Source organism: Sesamum indicum, linkage group LG1, assembly GCF_026168435.1.
Source record: "Sesamum indicum cultivar Baizhima isolate 11 linkage group LG1, ASM2616843v1, whole genome shotgun sequence".
NCBI classification, from domain to species: Eukaryota; Viridiplantae; Streptophyta; class Magnoliopsida; order Lamiales; family Pedaliaceae; genus Sesamum; species Sesamum indicum.
Genome location: NC_142657.1, coordinates 6024509 through 6042649, shown reverse-complemented (window position 1 = coordinate 6042649; position 18141 = coordinate 6024509). Strand labels below are relative to the sequence as shown.

General features: G+C 37.4%; 1 protein-coding gene and 2 pseudogenes across 1 annotated transcript; all 3 read left to right on the top strand.

The window, feature by feature from the left end:
* The first annotated feature begins 1720 nt into the window (after nucleotides 1–1720).
* Nucleotides 1721–2578, top strand: LOC148789384 (uncharacterized). The gene has a single exon (XM_088882770.1). It carries the CDS (start codon nucleotides 1721–1723, stop codon nucleotides 2576–2578), a length of 858 nt encoding a protein of 285 aa, XP_088738896.1.
* An 8561-nt stretch (nucleotides 2579–11139) lies between these two features.
* Nucleotides 11140–11967, top strand: LOC105180091 (adenylate isopentenyltransferase 5, chloroplastic pseudogene; annotated as a pseudogene).
* Nucleotides 11968–16014: 4047 nt separating this feature from the next.
* On the top strand, nucleotides 16015–16851 carry LOC148789383 (adenylate isopentenyltransferase 5, chloroplastic pseudogene; annotated as a pseudogene).
* The last annotated feature ends 1290 nt before the right edge of the window (nucleotides 16852–18141 follow it).

Sequence of the window (18141 nt, the reverse complement as noted above, 5' to 3'; positions counted from 1 at the left end):
GAGTTGTGCTCGGGTTCTTGGTTTGTGGAGTTACCGGGAGTCGGTTCATTATGGAAATGGTGCCTTGTGACCGTATTCCTTTATCGAGATATTGGATTTGGCTACTCTTAGCCTGTTAATCACTATATTGTTCATTTAATTATTTCATTATTTCTTTCATTTGTTATTATCATTTAAGTTGTATATTGGCCTGTAATAATCTTAAGGAGTTTCGTAGTCAAATTTTTGTAATAGTTGGTGATAACGGAAAAATATGAAAACACAAAATTACCCATTCTTAAGAGTAAAGTGGGTATTTCGGTCAATAAGCATTTCATTATGGCAAGTATCCTCCAGATAAGATCTTTAGATAAGATATGCTGCTTTAATCTAGGAGGATTAAATGGCGTGCGATCTATGAGCATGATCAATGGGAAATTGATTGACACTGCATATAACCCCATAAACGAGCACTTACCATAAATGCAGTTTTCTTATAAATGAGAGAAATGAAGTCATTAACAAGGTAACGTGATTCTGTTCTTAGAAACCAATTATCTATATTCTCTATATCAAAGTTTGACTTAGGCATCGGAGTGTCGTCGTCGGGGACGAACCCGACTAGCCTAACGATCTTTTGTGGTTCTCAAGTACTATTGGTTCGTTGCGACAGCTCCCACACATTGGAAGATAACGCTCGAGTTCGAATTTAATATTCTTCGAGGCGGATCAATTGGCGCCGTCTGTGGGAATCGAGTTCTCATATAGCCTGAGAAACATGGAAGGAGATTTAAGAGGGAATATAGCAGGATTATAAATTACGATGGGAACTGCGGAAAGTAATATTCAATTAACATGGATGGAGCTTCAACAAATGATCGAGGAAGCAGGACGAAATGTGATCGTAGCCTACGAACGTAGAACCACCACCCGCATAAATAAAGAAGCCACCAAAAGAAAGTTATTTGGAGAGGGAGACCAGGAGAAGATGCCAGGAGCAAGTGGAAGGGCAGCGGATAAAAGTCGACGCCCACCCTTTGAGCTTGGATTGAGCAGTCGAGACAAAAGCCGTCTTAGGGACCCGCCATTTCACGAGCAGAAGTTGATAACGTGTCCAAATAAATTGCCCAGCTGGGCAAACAGATAGACAAGCTCAAGAAACGAGGCGAACTGGTCGCTCAGCATCGGAACTCACCTTTCAGTAACCAGATCCTGACGGAGATGGTGAGCTGGTCACAACTTTGCCAAGTAAAGCTCAAGAGTGGTTTACTAACCTACCACCTGGTAGTATCGAATCCCATGAATAGCTAATGCAAAAGTTTACTTTTCACTTCGCCAGTAATAGGAAGCAAAAGTAATTTGCCACGCACTTGTTCACCATAAGGCAACATGACAATGAGACTTTAAAAAACTTTTTGGGGAGGTTTAGTAACGAGACCGTGGAGGTGCAAGATTTGAGGATAGACATGATGGTCAACATCCTCATTCACAGTTTGAAGAAGGGACCCCTTGCGTCTGCATTAGTAAGAGACCCACCAACAGGCATAGAACAATTGATGAAACCTGACGTAGAAATACAAAGATGAAGAAGAGATGAACGCAATGAAAGACGAAGAGTGGAAAATTAATGTCGAACGAGGAAGAGATCTAGGTCGCTATTACAAAGAAGAGCATAAACGGCCAAAACACGACAGGGGCAAGGAACTGCCTTACCAACACAAAGTACACTCCATTATATACGATGCGAGCAAAAGCATTACTGATGGTGGAGAAAGAGGATGTCTTAAAATGGCCTAAGCACACGAGGTTTACACCTGCAAAAAAATATTCTAACAAGTATTGTCGTTTCCACAAGGAGAAGGGTCACGGCACGGAAGACTGTTATCAGCTCAAAAATGAGATCGAGAGGCTGGTGCGCCAAGGCTATTTTAGAAATCAAGTAACTAGGAAACATAGTAGGGGAGATCGTCGTACCAGATCTAGGTGTCCGAAAAGAGGACCTGGAGGCGAGGTAAGGAGAGATCTACAGGTGAAAGGCATCATCCATACCAATAGTAGGAGGCTCCGCAGATGGGTATTCGAGGAGATCGAGGAAAAGGTCGAAAGAAAGAGGTGTTCGCTCGAAAATAGACAAATCTTGAATGTGGCACCTGAACCGAAAATTACCTTCGGAGCTCTTGATGCAAGAGAAAGGATAGGAGAAGACAACGATCCTATGGTTATCAAAATGGATATCGCCAACTTCACTATCCATAAGGTGCTGGTTAACAATGGCAGCTCAGCAGACATCATCTTGATGGAGGTATTAGTAAAGATAGGGATAGACAACGCAAGTCTGGCACCAATAAAGGCTCCCTTGGTCGGATTTGGTGGGAGCGAAGTCGAATCTTTGGGGACGATCGAACTTCCAGTCTCTATAGGCGAGGAACCAAGGAGAAAGAAGCTAATGGTAAAATTTTTGGATGTTGATACCTCGTTTGCATATAATGTTATATTGGGTAGACCTGGCCTTAATTCTTTCAGGGCGATAGTGTCCACTTATCATCTCAAAATGAAGTTCCCAACTCCAAATGGAGTGGGTGAGGTAATGTGCGACTAGGCAGAGGCCAAGAGATGTTATAACCTATCCTTAAAAAGAGGAGAGAATGTCAAAAGAAAGAGGAAATTCTCCAAACCCAACGAGAATGGATGGGAATATAGAATGGAGAGGATAGAGCTGATCGAGGAACATAGAGAGATTGAATTTCTACAAGGAGATACTACTCACATGACTAAAATTGTGTCGAGAATGGAAAAAGGACTGGAAATGATGATGATAGCATTCCTTCGTAGTAATGCGGACATGTTCACATGGAGCCCTTCAGATTTTAGAGGGATAAGTCCTGAAGTAATAGTCCACATGCTCAATGTCGACCCGACCATACGACCAGTGCAGCAGAGAAAAAGAACGTTCGAGTTGGAAAAGAATTGCATTATCAACGACGAGATCGAAAAGTTGTTAAAAGCAGGATATATTTCACAAATCCAATATACGGATTGGCTATCAAATGTGGTGGTAGTACCTAAGTCTTCCGGAAAATGGAGAATGTGCACTAGTTTTACCGACTTAAACAAAGTATGCCCGAAGAACCTATATTGATTTGTTAGTGGATTCGACAGCAGGCTATGAACTCTTCTCAATGATGGATGTATACCAGGGTTATCATCAGATATCGATGGCAAAGAAAGATTGCAGTAAAAAATCATTTGTAACCGAGCAAGGTATTTTTTGCTACAATGTAATACCTTTTGCACTAAAAATACAGGTGCCACCTAGCTAGGCTGGTGAACAAGATGCTTAAAGACCAAATTGGAAAAGCAATGGACGTTTACGTGGATGACATGCTGGCCAAAAGTCAGCGACCAAAAACCCACTTATCACACCTAAAGGCAACCTTCGCCATTATGAGAGCATATGGGATGAAACTCAACCCAACGAAGTGCACATTCAGCGTCGGAGGCAGCAAGTTCCTGCGATACATGGTGAGCAACCAAGGAATAGAAGCTAACCCGGAAAATATTGAGGCGATCCTGCAGCTGAAATCACCGACCTCAGTTAAAGACGTCCAAAAACTGACTGGTAAGATCGCTTCACTTAATCGATTTATTTCTCAGCAGATAGGAATTTGCATTTCTTTAAAATTTTGAGAAAAGCAAAAGTGTTTAAATGCGGAGAAATGTGAACGAGCATTCCAAGAGCTCAAAGATTACTTGAGGTCGCCACCTTTGCTAGCGAACCCAAGGGAAGGCGATATATTGTATCTGCACTTAGCAGTGTCAGAAAATGCGGTAAGTTTAGTGTTGGTGAGAAGGGAGAAGAGGATCCAGAACCCAATTTATTACATCAGCAAGATGTTGCAAGGTGTTGAACATAGATATATTGTGATCGAGAAATTTGTCTTGGCCCTAGTAGTAACTGTTCGAAGATTACGACCCTACTTCCAATCTCACAAGGTCGTAGTATTAACAAATCAATCGCTCAAAAGCATACTGTCGCGACCAGAAGCCTCTGGGAGATTAGTTAAATGGACGGTCGAGCTCAACGAATACGATATTGAATACCAGGGGAGGACGGCAGAAAAAGGACAAATTTTGGCAAATTTTATAATGAAACTAGCAGGAGACCAGGCCTCAAAGAACGAACCAACTCTGGAGATCGAAACATGGATGTTACACGTGGATGGTTCATCAAACGCTAATAATGGAGGGGCGGGAACCTTGCTTCAAGGGTCAAAGGGAATTGAGGTAGAGGTCGCTGCGAGGTTATCGTTCTCGACGACTAATAAAGAGGCTGAGTATGAGGCCCTGATATTGGGGCTATAGTTGGCCCATGATGCTGGAGTGGAAATGTTGGAAGTATATACAGATTCACAGCTAGTGGCAATGCAGATCGAGGGTACTTAATAAAAGAAAGAGAAATCTATGATGATGTATTACAGAAGGGCAAAATCCATGATGGAAAAATTAAAAAAATGCTAGATCCAACAAATTCCGAGATGCGAGAATGATAAAGCTGATTCACTTTCGAAATTCGGAGCTCTCTTATCATGAATAAAAGATCGAAAAATTACAGTCATCATAAAGGATCGGCCAACGATCTCAGAACCGTTGGAGATCAAAACAGTTGAACCAGCATATCCGTGGAAGGATGAAATCGTGCGCTGTCTTAAAGAAGGAATGCTACCTAAAGACCCAGTACAAGCTAGGAGATTAAAATTCAGGGCACTCAAATTTGTGGTGATCGGATCCGATCTGTACAAATGATCCATAGAAAGACCATTGTTGCAATGCCTAGATGACGACCGAGCAAAATATGTGATGAGGGAGATTCATGAAGTGAGCTGTGGCAATCATTCTGGTGCTAGATCGCTAGCACAAAAGTTTGCAAGGCAGGGGTATTTTTGGCCTACCATGATGAAAGATGGTAAAGAGTTAGTTCCAAAATGTGAAAGCTGTCAAAGATATGCCTTACAGACGCATGTACCAGCTACTCCGATGAAACTGATACAAATCGCATGGCCATTCGACCAATGGGGAATTGACATTTTAGGGCCATTCCCCCCAGCCAAAACTTAGAAGAAGTACATAGTGGTCACGATTGAATATTTCTCCAATGGGTCGAAGCAGAAGCTGTGTCAAAAATATCTGAAAGGGAGATCAACTTCATTTGGAAAAATATAGTCTGCAGATTTGGAGTGCCAAGGATCCTAATATCAGATAATGGTATACAATTCCAAGGCAAGCAAATTACTACTTGGCTGAAGGAATTAAAAAATTCAAAAAAATTTCAAATCGGTTGACCATCCTCAAGCGAATGGACAGACAGAAGTGAGGAACAGAACCATCTTCCAACACCTAAAAACCAGGATAAAGTCCAAAGGGTCGTGGGACGAGGAGTTCCCAGGAGTATTATGGGCTTATCGAACGACCACACGAACCGCTTCAAGTGAAACCCCGTTTTGTTTCATTTCTGGTTCTGAAGTTGTCATTCCTGCAGAATTAGTGAAGAGACTCAGACGATAGCGAGCTACGATGCGATGACCAACAAGGAAGAAAGACCATTCGATCTCACCATGGTGGAGGAAAAAAGAGACGCAACGTATGCAAAAATACTCCATCACAAGGGATTGATCAGAAAGAATTACAACAAGAAACTGAGGCCAAGGGAATTACAGGTTGGTAATCTAGTCCTAAAAAAGGTTGAGGTTTCAAAACATGTGGGAAAATTGGACCCGGCATGGGAAGGACCGTATAAAGTAATCGAGATAAGAAGAAAGGGATCATACAAACTCTAAGACGCAAATGGACAGGTCCTCCCCCGACCGTGGAATATACACAATCTTAGGAAGTCTTATGCTTGAGACCGTGAAAAAGGTCGCAATAATACAAACAACCTGAAAAAGATCCTAGTTTTAATTTTTGAGAACCTGAAAAAGGTCGCAACAATGTAAACGATCCGAAAAAGATCCCCCTGTTAAACCGGTAAAAGGTCGAAATAATAGTGATCTGAAAAAGCTCCAGCTTCAGAAGGACGAGATAGGTAGTCTGAAAAAAATTTGTTTTGTGGTAACTTATAAATATTAAAGCACTATTAGCGCAATCTGAAAAAGATAAACTAAAAAGGGGTGATTATTTACGAATCTGAAAAAGACTAAGTGATCAAGAAATTCCTTGGGTAAGGCAAAACTCAAGTAGCACATACAAGACAGAAAACATGAATATCATAAAAAATATTACAACCATGAGTTCAAAACACAATTATAAGTCATCAATCCTCTTCGATCTTATCTAGGAGGGTCGCGAACTCATCTTCAGTAGGCAAAGGAACTTCTTCATCGGCAAATGGTTGGAACCTGCCATCGAGACCAGGGTCTAATTGTGACACGTCAAAACCCGGAGCAAATCCTCCTAAAGTAGTCACCTGCCTCTTACATCTATCAAATCCTTGCATTAGATAATCTGCAGCTTTAATCTCCAAGGCAGATTCAAAGGTAGGAGCTTTCATGAAGTCGCGAGCATCTTGGATACGAGCTTCTTTGATGCGAGCAGAAAAGTCATTTGACTTGAGATAATTATCCCGGCCTTCAATTGCTCCTGCGACCTTCCCAGCAGCATGACTAGCAGAAAAGCCCTCTTCCTTCCCTGCCTCCATCGCCTTAGCCACCTCAGAGACCAACTCTTCTTCCAACTCTTTATTACGAGCTTCCAAAGCGGCTCGTTGATTTTCAAGATCCTACTCGCGAGCTGAGGTCTTAGAGATTCTGCTTCGCGATTCCTTCGCTTTATTATAATCTGGTTTCGACGAAACCCAGCACACTTCAACGAAAGCCCGCGAACGAAGTTGGCAGCCTAAAAAGAGGTTATCAGTGAAGGGAAAAGGGAATGAATCAAAGTAAAAATGATAGAAAATGAACCTGGACTAAAGAATGGGCACAGTGTTCTTCAAGATGGGTGAATGAAGTTTGAAGCAGAGTTTCTTGATCGTGTGGAAGGCAGCTCACATTACAGAATTCCCAGGAGTCCTAGCCCGACTGAGTACCGAGAACTGTGCTGCTGGAAAAAAATTTTCCAATCTGGAGCCAACTTTTCACCCTCTAATTGAGCTGTCAAATGATGGGGAGTTCTCAAATCTTCACGAGCTTTCTTCCGACATTCGGTGACATCATTCAAAAGCTCCATGTTCCTTAGTTCTTCTGCCCTAGCGGACTCCGATGGATAATTCGTCCTAAGGGATTGGGATCGACTTCTTGGGTTTGATCGCATGAGGCTCTTACTCCTCCTCCTGCGACGACTGACTTAGCTACCAAGGCTATATTCACCAGTACGAGAACCATCAGGCGACCTCTCAACATTTGGGATCCGGACCCAAACCCCTAGACTGCGTGTCCTCGCTCCTGACCACAATAGGAGTAGCATCCCTTGGGATACCCTCAGGAGCAGAGGAACCTTCCACCATAGGTCGAGTTGAAACAGCTGGAGAAGGTGCGACTTGAGCAGCCGGAGAAGATACTTGTGCAACTATAGCCCTGGCTTGTGCCGCCCTAATCCCTTGGGTAATGCGATCCTGGATAACCATGTCGTCTGCAAAAGGAGATTTCTGTTAGAATATGATTACTTACAACAGAGTTACAAATCGAAGTAGATAAATCTTTCACCTAAGGAACCCTCCACTTGAAGGTGTGCTAGAGTAAGATGTGCGAGCCAGAGGACTTCTTCTACCAAGATCTTCTTCGGATCATATCGGTAGGAAGTAAGGCTGTTTATTTGGTCTCCTTCCAATCCCTCTCATTCGATTACAGGTTTAGGTATGTCTACAACCCAATCACATTTGACAGGCCACTCTCGACCTGGAGGAGCTAGGATGAAGATAAACTTCTCTTTCCAAGGGCCTACGTCTGAAGTAAGGGGATCTAAATATCTACAATCCCTACATGTAGACAGATAAAAGAAGCCCGTATTGGCTGATCTACCAGAAGTGGTAAAAGAATACAAGGTCCAGAAGTTATCAAAATTAAGTTCGAAATGGTGAACTCTCATTATAATTATAAAGAGGATTATCTGACGAATGGAATTGGGGGATAGCTGCATGGGGCATAATTCAAGACGACTAACGATCTGAGCTACATAAGGAGCTAAAGGGAGTCATAACCTAGCATTAAAGTGATGAAGCAAGAAGGCGCAGAAACCCTTGGGTGGACGCTGCATACGGTTAAACGACCTTGGAATAACAACTTCAAAGCTATTGGGAATATATTCTCCTTTATGCGGTGAATTTGTTGCTTTACAGTGCTAACTATACCAGCCCAATGACTATGCTCTAACATAGCTTTGTATTTTTCATAAGTAGGATTATCATCTGAGGTAGACTCGTCAGCTCGCCTATCGCGACATGACCTAACCTTTGACGGACCCTCATTGGGAATGGGGGACTCTATTCTATTGAAAAGAGTAGCAGAATTAGAATTAGAATTAGATTGGGAAGAAGACATAGTACCTTGAATGCCAAGGACGAGGTCGAGCAGCGAGTATTGGGATCGATATAAGGATAACAACGACCTTGACATTACAAGAGTGGCAAAGAATTTATTTGAATAGAACCTCTATATATATAGAGAACTGGAAGGGATAACAAGAAAAGGAAGAACCACTCCGGGGATGACCCGTATGGGCACAATGCCCATGGTAACCACAATCGGACAACACATGTCTCACTCGAATCGAGGCAGTGGCTTCAGAAAGATGGCTATTCAACTTCTGTAAGCATGAAAGGTCATACACACAAAACTGGGAGACTAATGATAAGGGAAAAATATGAAAAGACGAAATGACCCATTCTTAAGGGTAAAGTGGTTATTTTGGTTAATAAGCATTTCATTATGGCAATAATCCGCCAGATAAGATCTTCAGACAAGATATCCAGCTTTAATCTAGGAGGATTAAATGGCGTGCAATCTGTGAGCATGATCAATGGGAAACACTGATTAACATTGCATATAACCCTCATAAACGAGCACTTACCATAAATTCAGTTTTCTTATAAATGAGAGAAAGGAAGTCATTAACAAGGTAATGTGATTCTGTTCTTAGAAACTGATAATCTATATTCTCTATCTCAAAGTTTGACTTAGGCATCGGAGTGTCATCGTCAGGGACGAACCCGACTAACCTAACGATCTTTTGTGGTTCTCATGTACTATTGGTCTATTCGACAACTCCCACATATTGGAAGATAATGCTCAAGGTCGAATTTAATATTCTTCGAGGCGGATCAGTTGGATAGGATTTTCTCGTGATTTCCACTCCACACTACTCAAACGAAATTAACACTCACTTCCATAAGAGAATGATCAACGAAGGAGGTAATCCGTACTCAAACTAAGTTTATACTTACTTCCATATGGTGCTTCTGCATATGTATGAACAGAATTTATAATTTTTATAATTTTAGTTATTTATACTAACTGCTCGAACACTAGTTTAATTGGTATAAGTAGAGGTAGTAAATTTTTTTTCGTACATATGTAGAATCATCATATGGAAGTAACTATTAATTTAGTTTGAGCACGGATTACATCCTTCGTTGATCATACTCATATGGAAGTGAGTATTAATTTAGTTTGAGTAGAGATTACATCTTTTTGTTGATCATACTAAATGTATCGACACGTTTTAACTAGTCGCAAATAGGATTATATATATTTCTTGTTGATGTGCATAGGGATAAATTAAATCAAATATTCGCGATTGTATTTGAGATTGATGAATAAATGTATTATGCGAATATATTAATATAAGACGACTAACACGAATTGTGATAGCATGTTAACCTTTAGGATATCTATATAAGCATATTACTCATTGCTATATTCTTGAATATTAACGAGGAATACGTTGTGTGAGTAATTATTGTAACATATAATGAAAAATTCATGCAAAATAATTAAGGAAACTGATACTGATGCATATAATAGTGTTATTACAAAACTAAAATAAAATAAAATAAAATAAATGGATGCAATCAGTATCATCAACGGATGGATACTGCAACTTAATTACTTTCATATTAATCATGGACCAGAAAATGTCCAAATACTTGAATCAATTGCATATAGTAACAATTACAAGAATAGTATAATTAACATTCAGAATTTGATCCAATTAAATTTTAGTAAATCTAAATAAGAGATAACATATGAAGACCATATTTATTAATGTTCAATTAATATAGATTTTTTCATTATAATATATGTTTTCTCATATATAGTAGGTTGACGAATTAATGAGAATACTTAAACTCACTCGATTTTACTCAAAAGCAAATCCTACGTAAGATATGGATAATCACAAAGTACTTCGTCATTATCTTTCAATTTCTCTTAATTTTTTTCTCACTCGATATAGTAAAATTACTCATTATACATCCCAAGAATAATTTTTTTACAAAATACAATTATCGATGGATTTATTGCATCTCTTATGGTACCTGCACAGTGTAGATTTTGACATCTTAATTATGATTAGTATTTCAATTGTCTTTTAACTACAGCTTTGCAATAATTAATGATTATTTTCCTATTATGTAAAACTACAGTAATTTGGGCAGAGCCTTGCTCATGATTTATTTGAATTGTTATATAGTAAGTGGATAGGGTTAGGGGTGAAGTTATTACTATGCATGGCTTGATTTGTTCCACATTGTGTGTAAGTATGTATATATCCCCCTACACATCCTATGTTTCTTCATGTTTCAAACAATTGTCTAGGTAATTTGTTTCACATAAATGAAACTTGTTCATGATTCTCTCTAGACCCCACAAATGTATGAAGTTTTTCTTCAAACAAATCCTTTTGAAGAAGATAAATTAATCCCAGAATCGAAAAAGGCTTGTCTCTCTATGATAGATCGATATTCTAAAATACTAGATTGAATTTTTAGAGAATTCTAAGACATGGCCTTTTTCTTTTTTAAATTTGTATGATGAAATTGACAGGTGTTAAAAAAAAGTAAAAGTAATTACCAATTAGAATGTCGGTCTCATCCTGGAAGCCAACACAATCCAGCATGATGAACTTTTCAGTTGGGGGCATGATAGATAAGCACCAAGTGAAGGATAAGGTGGGATGGTATTGGGTGCCACTGGCACAGGAAAATCGCGCTTGGCGATAGACCTGGCCTCCTATTTCGGCGCAGAGGTCATCAATTCGGACAAAATTCAGTTCTACAAGGGCCTAGACATAGTAACCAATAAGGTGAGCAATGAGGAATTCGTCAGCATGCCACACCATTTGCTTGGAATCATTGATCCCGAGGTGGATTTCTCTGTACATAATTTTGTGCATCATGCATTGCTGGCTGCTGATGCCATCGTACAAAAGAATCAGTTGCCAATCATTGCTGGTGGGTCCAATTCATTCATACAGGCACTTCTCAATAACGACACTGAGTTACCCTCCAAGTACGAGTGTTGCTTTCTCTGGATGGACTTGGCGATCCCATTCTTGCATTCGTACATGTCGAGAAGGGTTGCTCAGATGGTGGATAACGGGTTGATGGAGGAGGCTAAGATATTTTTTGATCCAGAAATTCGTGACTATGATAATGGGATTAAGCGTAGCATTGGAGTCCCCGAGATGGATGAGTTCTTCAGGAGTGAGGGTCTAGTCGATGGCGAAACTAGGACTAAGCTTCTTAAGGCAGCTATTGATGAAATTAAGATGAACACTTGCAAATTAGCTTGCCGTCAAGTTTTAAAGATTTTAAGGATGAGGGAGGAATTTGGGTGGCAGATCCATCGGTTGAACGCCACAGAGGTATTCCTTCAACACGGTGGAGATGCCAATGACGCATGGGAGAAATTGGTGCTGGAGCCTAGTATGAACATTGTGGCTCGTTTCATTTGCAAAGAAAACATAGATCTGAAACCAACTGCATATGAACAATTAGTATGATCAATTATGTACTTTCGTGCATATGAACAATTAGTATGATCAACAAAATTTTGTAGTCCAATTGATATACTAGTTAAAATTCATGGCGGTACAATTATTGTGAAAACATATTCAATCCTATATGCATTATATGTAATCCAATTTATATCAATTTAAACTCTAGTCCGTTTGATTAGCATTATCAACAAGAAACATATATAATCCTATTTGAATCTAGTTAAAACTTGCCGATTCGTTTAGTACGATCCACAAAAGATGTAATCCCTACTCAAACTAAATTAATACTCACTTCCATATGAGTATGATCAACGAAGGATGTAATCCGTACTCAAACTAAATTAATACTTACGTCAATATGATGCTTCTACATATGTACGAACAAAATTTATTATGTCTACTTGTACCAATTAAACTAGTGTTCCAGCAGTTAGTGTGATCATTAAAATGTTAGATCCTACTTATTTTTATAGGTATAAAAATAAAGTTTCTGCCTTGTAAATTATGAGGGGGTGTCACTTTTTTTCCTACACAAATTATGAAAATTAATTTTTACAAGACTAAAATTATAAAAATTATAAAATTAATAGAATTAAAATTACTAAAATAATTAGTGTTATCAATAAATATAAGTAGAAATACTATGGGTGTGTAGGTGGATATATATGTACACATATATATCCAGAGTTCTTGAATAAAGTTGAAAATTAAATAATATTATTCGCGATTGCATTTGAGGTTGATGAATAAATGTGTAATACGAATATATTAGTATAAGACACTAACACGAATTGTGATCGCATATTAACATTTATAATATCTGTAGAAGCGTATTAATCATCGCTATACTCTAGAGTATGAACGAGGAATAAGATGTGTGATGAATTCTTGTAACATTTATCTAATTTAATAAAACTCATATACGTACATTTATGGTGTTTCCATCAAAGAAATATGTAATCCTAGTTACCAAATTAAACTTTGTTTATAGAATTATGTTGAAATATAATCCTACTCATATCAATTTAATGCTCATGTCAATACAATTAATATGATCAAGAATAGTTCCAAATTATCTTAATTATAAATGTGAATATATTAATGATGGTTGTATCAATAAAGTATAATATAGTCTTGTGCGATCCTACTTATACCATGTAAAAATTCATGTCCCGTGTATTTATTATGATCATCAAGTGAAAAATCGTGTACTTGCAATTATTGTGGTCTACCAAAGAAGTTATTATGTTCATCTAGTCTAAAATCAATGTCCGTACAATTAGGGTACAAGCATTATGTGATGCTTTTACTAACAAAATATATATGTACCTTCCTGCATATGAACTATTAGTATGATCAACAAAATTATGTAGTCCTACTGATATACTGAGTTAAAATTCATGGCGGTACAATTAGTATGAAAGCATGAATATTCAATGCTTTGATCTACAAAATATATATGTAATCCTATTCATACCAATTAAAACTCATGTCCGTGCAATTAGCATGATCAACTAGAAATATATATAATCCTATTTGCAACTAGTTAAAACTTGCCGATACATTTTGTACGATCAACAAAAGATTTATTCCCTACTTGTTATAATTTGTAGCCTAATGACTTATTAGAAGGCCGGCCTTGGCAGCCCAATTACCTGACACACTTGGCAGCCCACAACCGACCCAGTAACCCAACCCATCTATCTACCTACTTATATCACATCCGAAACCCAAAATCTCACTTTCCCTCTTCTCTCTTTTTTGTGCGCCGTCTACTTTCTCTCCTCTCCAAATCCTCTCTATGATTTTCTTCCTTCTCTTCTCCGGGAGCCATGGCCACTTTCCTAAACCAATCTAATGGTTTTAGGAAAGCCACCAAGGTTTTCCTTCTCTACCACAGTTTTCACCCCTTTAAATAAGGGATTCTCCCTTGTAGCTAAAACATGAAGTTGTTTATCTCCTTCACCATTAACCAAAGTTCTTCGTGAAATATTGAGTTGGGGTCTCTATGACCGTGTGATACTGAGATCTGGGTGATCGGGGTTGTGGTCCGATTCTTGGTTTGTGTAGTTATCGTGAGTCGGTTCATTGTGGAAACGGTGCCTTGTGACTGTATTCCTTTATCGAGATATTGGATTTGGCTACTCTGAGCCTATTAATCACTATACTGTTGATTTAATTATTTCATTATTTCCTTCATTTGTTATTATCATTTAAGTTGTATATTAGCCTGTAATAATCTTACGGAGTTTCTTACTCTAATTTTTGTAATAGTTGGATAGGATTTTCTGGTGATTTCCACTCTACACAACTCAAACTAAATCAACACTCACTTCCATGTGAGTATGATCAACGAAGGAGGTAATGCGTACTCAAACTAAATTTATACTTACTACCATATGATGCTTCTACATATGTCTGAACAAAATTTATAATTTTGATAATTTTAGTAATATATACTAACCGCTTGATACTAGTTTATTGGTATAACTAGAGATAATAAATTTTGTTCGTACATATGTAGAAGCATCATACGGAAGTAAGTATTAATATAGTTTGAGTACGGATTACATCCTTCATTGATCATACTCATATGGAAGTGAGTATTAATTTAGTTTGAGTAGGGATTACATCTTTTGTTGATTACTAAAAGTATCGGCAAGTTTTACCTAGTTGTAAATAGGATTATATATATTTCTTGCTGATGTGCATAAGGATAAATTAAATCAAATTGTTCGCGATTGCAGTTGAGATTGATGAACAAATGTATAGTGTGAATATATTAATATAAGACGACTAACACGACTTGTGATCGCATGTTAACATTTACGATATCTATAAAAATGTATTAATCATTGCTATAATCTTGAATATTAATGAGGAATAAGTTGTGTGATTAATTCCTGTAACTTATAATGAAGAATTCATGTAAAATAATTCAGGAAACTAATTTCCTACTGCATACAATAGCGTTATCACAAAACTAAAACAAAATAAAATAAAATAAATGGATGCAATCAGTATCCTCAACGGATGGATACTGCAACTTAATTACTTTCATATTAATCATGGACCACAAAATGTCCAAATACATGAATCAGTTGCATATAGTAACAATTACAAGAATTGTATAATCAACATTAAGAATTTGCTCCATTTAAATTTCAGTAAATCTAAAGAAGAGATAAAATCTGTAGACCAGATTTATTAACGTTAAATTAATATAGATTTTATCATTATAATATATGTTTTTTCATATATAGTAGGTTGACGAATTAATGAGAATACTTAAACTCACTCGATTTTACTCAAAAGCAAATCCTACGTAAGATATGGATAATCACTAAGTACTTCGTCATTATCTTTTAATTTCTCATAATTTTTTTCTTATCGATATAGTAAAATTACTCATTATATATTGCAAGAATAATTTTTTTACAAAAAGTAATTATCGATGGATTTATTGCATCTCTTATGATACCTACATGGTGTAGATTTTGACATCTTAATTATGATTAGTATTTGTATTATCTTTTGACGATAGCTTCGCAATAATTAATGATTCTTTTCCTATTTTGTAAATACAGTAATTGGACATAGCCTTGCTCACGATTTTTTTGAATTGTTATATAGTAAGTAGATAGGGTTAGGGGTGAAGTTATTACTATGCATAGCTTGATTTGTTGCACATTATGTGTAAGTATGTATGTATAAATACTCCCCTAACATCCTATGTTTCTTCATTTTTCAAACAATTCTCTAGGTAATTTCTTTCAAAGCGATGAAACTTTTTCGTGATTCTCTCCAGAGCCCACAAATGTTGAAGTTTTTCTTGAAATAAATCCTTTTGAAGAAGAGAAATTAATCCAAGAATTGAAAAGGGCTTGTCTCTCTATGATAGATAGATATTATAAAATAGTAGATTGTATTTGGTATATGATTTGTTTGTTTTGTTTGAGATAATTCAAACACATAGCCTTTTCCTTTTTTTTTTATTTGTGTGATCAAATTGACAGGTTTTAAAAAAAGTTAAAGTAATTACCAATTAGAATGTCGATCTCCTCCTGGAAGCCAGCACAATCCAAAATGATAAACTTTTCAGTTGGGGGCATGATGAACAAGCACCAAGGAAAGGATAAGGTGATGGTGGTATTGGGTGCCACTGGCACAGGCAAATCGCGCCTGGCGATAGACTTGGCCACCCATTTCGGAGCAGAGGTCATCAACTCGGACAAAAATCAGGTCTACAAGGGCCTAGATATAGTAACCAATAAGGTGAGCAATGAGGAATGCTGCGGCGTGCCACACCATTTGCTTGGAATCATTGACCCCGAGGTGGATTTCATTGTACATGATTTTGTGCATAATGTAGTGCTGGCTGCTGATGCCATCGTACAAAAGAATCGGTTGTCAATCATAACTGGAGGGTCAAATTCCTTCATACAAGCACTTGTCAATGACGACATGAGTTTCCCTCCAAGTACGAGTGTTGCTTTCTCTGGATCGACGTGGCGATCCTGGTCTTTCATTCCTACGTGTCAAAAAGGATTGATCAGATTGTGGATAGCGGGTTGGTGGAGGAGGGTAAGGCTTTTATGACCCAAAAGTTCGTGACTATGATTATGGGATTAGGCATGCCATTGGGGTCCCCGAGATGGATGATTTCTTCAGGAGTGAGGGTCTTGTCAATGGTCAAACTAGGGCTAAGCTTCTTAAGGCAGCTATTGATGAAATTAAGATGAACACTTGCAAATTAGCTTGCCGTCAAGTTGAAAAGATTTTGAGGATGAGGAAGGAATTCAAGCGCAAATCCATCAGTTGAACGCCACAGAGGTATTCCTTCTACGTGGTGGAGATGACAATGAAATAGCGTTATTGCAAAACTAAAACAAAATAAAGTAAAATAAATGGATGCAATCAGTATCATGAACGGATGGATACTGCAATTTAATTACTTTCATATTAATCATGGACCACAAAATGTCCGAATACATGAATCAATTGCATATAGTAACAATTACAAGAATAGGATAATTAACATTCAGAATTTGCTCCAATTAAATTTCAGTAAATCTAAAGAACAGATAAAATCTCTAGACCAGATTTATTAACGTTCAATTAATATAGATTTTGTCTTTATAATATATATTTTCCATATATATGTAGGTTGACGAATTAATGAGAATACTTAAACCACTCGATTTTACTCAAAAGCAAATCCTACGTAAGATACGGATAATCAGTAAGTACTTCATCATTATCTTTTAATTTCTCATAATTTGTTCTCATTTGATATAGTAAAATTACTCATTATACAACCCAAGAATAATTTTTTTACAAAAAATAATTATCGATGGATTTATAGCACCTCTTATGGTACCTGCACGGTGTAGATTTTTGACATCTTAATTATGATTAGTATTTGTATTATCTTTTAACGACATCTTCGCAATAATTTATGATTATTTTCCTATTTTGTAAATACAGTCTAAAATACATTAATTTGGACAGAGCTTTGCTCATGATTTATTTGAATGTTATATAGTAAGTGGATAGGGTTTGAAGTTATTACTATACATGGCTTGATTTGTTCCACACACTGTGTAAGTATGTATGTATAAAGACCCCCCTAGACCTCCTATGTTTCTTCGTGTTTCAAACAATTACTTAGGTAATTTCTTTCACATCAATGAAACTTATTCTTGATTCTCTCTAGAGCCCACAAATTTTTGAAGTTTTTCTTGAATCAAATCCTTTTGAAGAAGAGAAATTAATCCAAGAATTGAAAAGGGCTTATCTCTCTATGATAGATAGATATTATAAAATAGTAGATTGTATTTGGTATATGTTTTGTTTGTTTTGTTTGAGATAATTCTAACACATGGCCTTTTCCTTTTTTTTTATTTGTGTGATGAAATTGACAGGTTTTAAAAATACTTAAAGTAATTACCAATTAGAATGTCGATCTCCTCCTGGAAGCCAGCACAATCCAACATGATAAACTTTTTTTTTTTTGGGTGAATTGTAAGTTTTCATTCATCCGTAATATTTACAAGGTACTCTGGGCATACCCGGAGAGGTACAAAAGACCCACACTAAAGTTTAAAGAGCAATTAAACCGTGCGGGAAAAGTGACAAGAGGACCCTATAGACATAATAAGGCCCTCGGGATTGGGT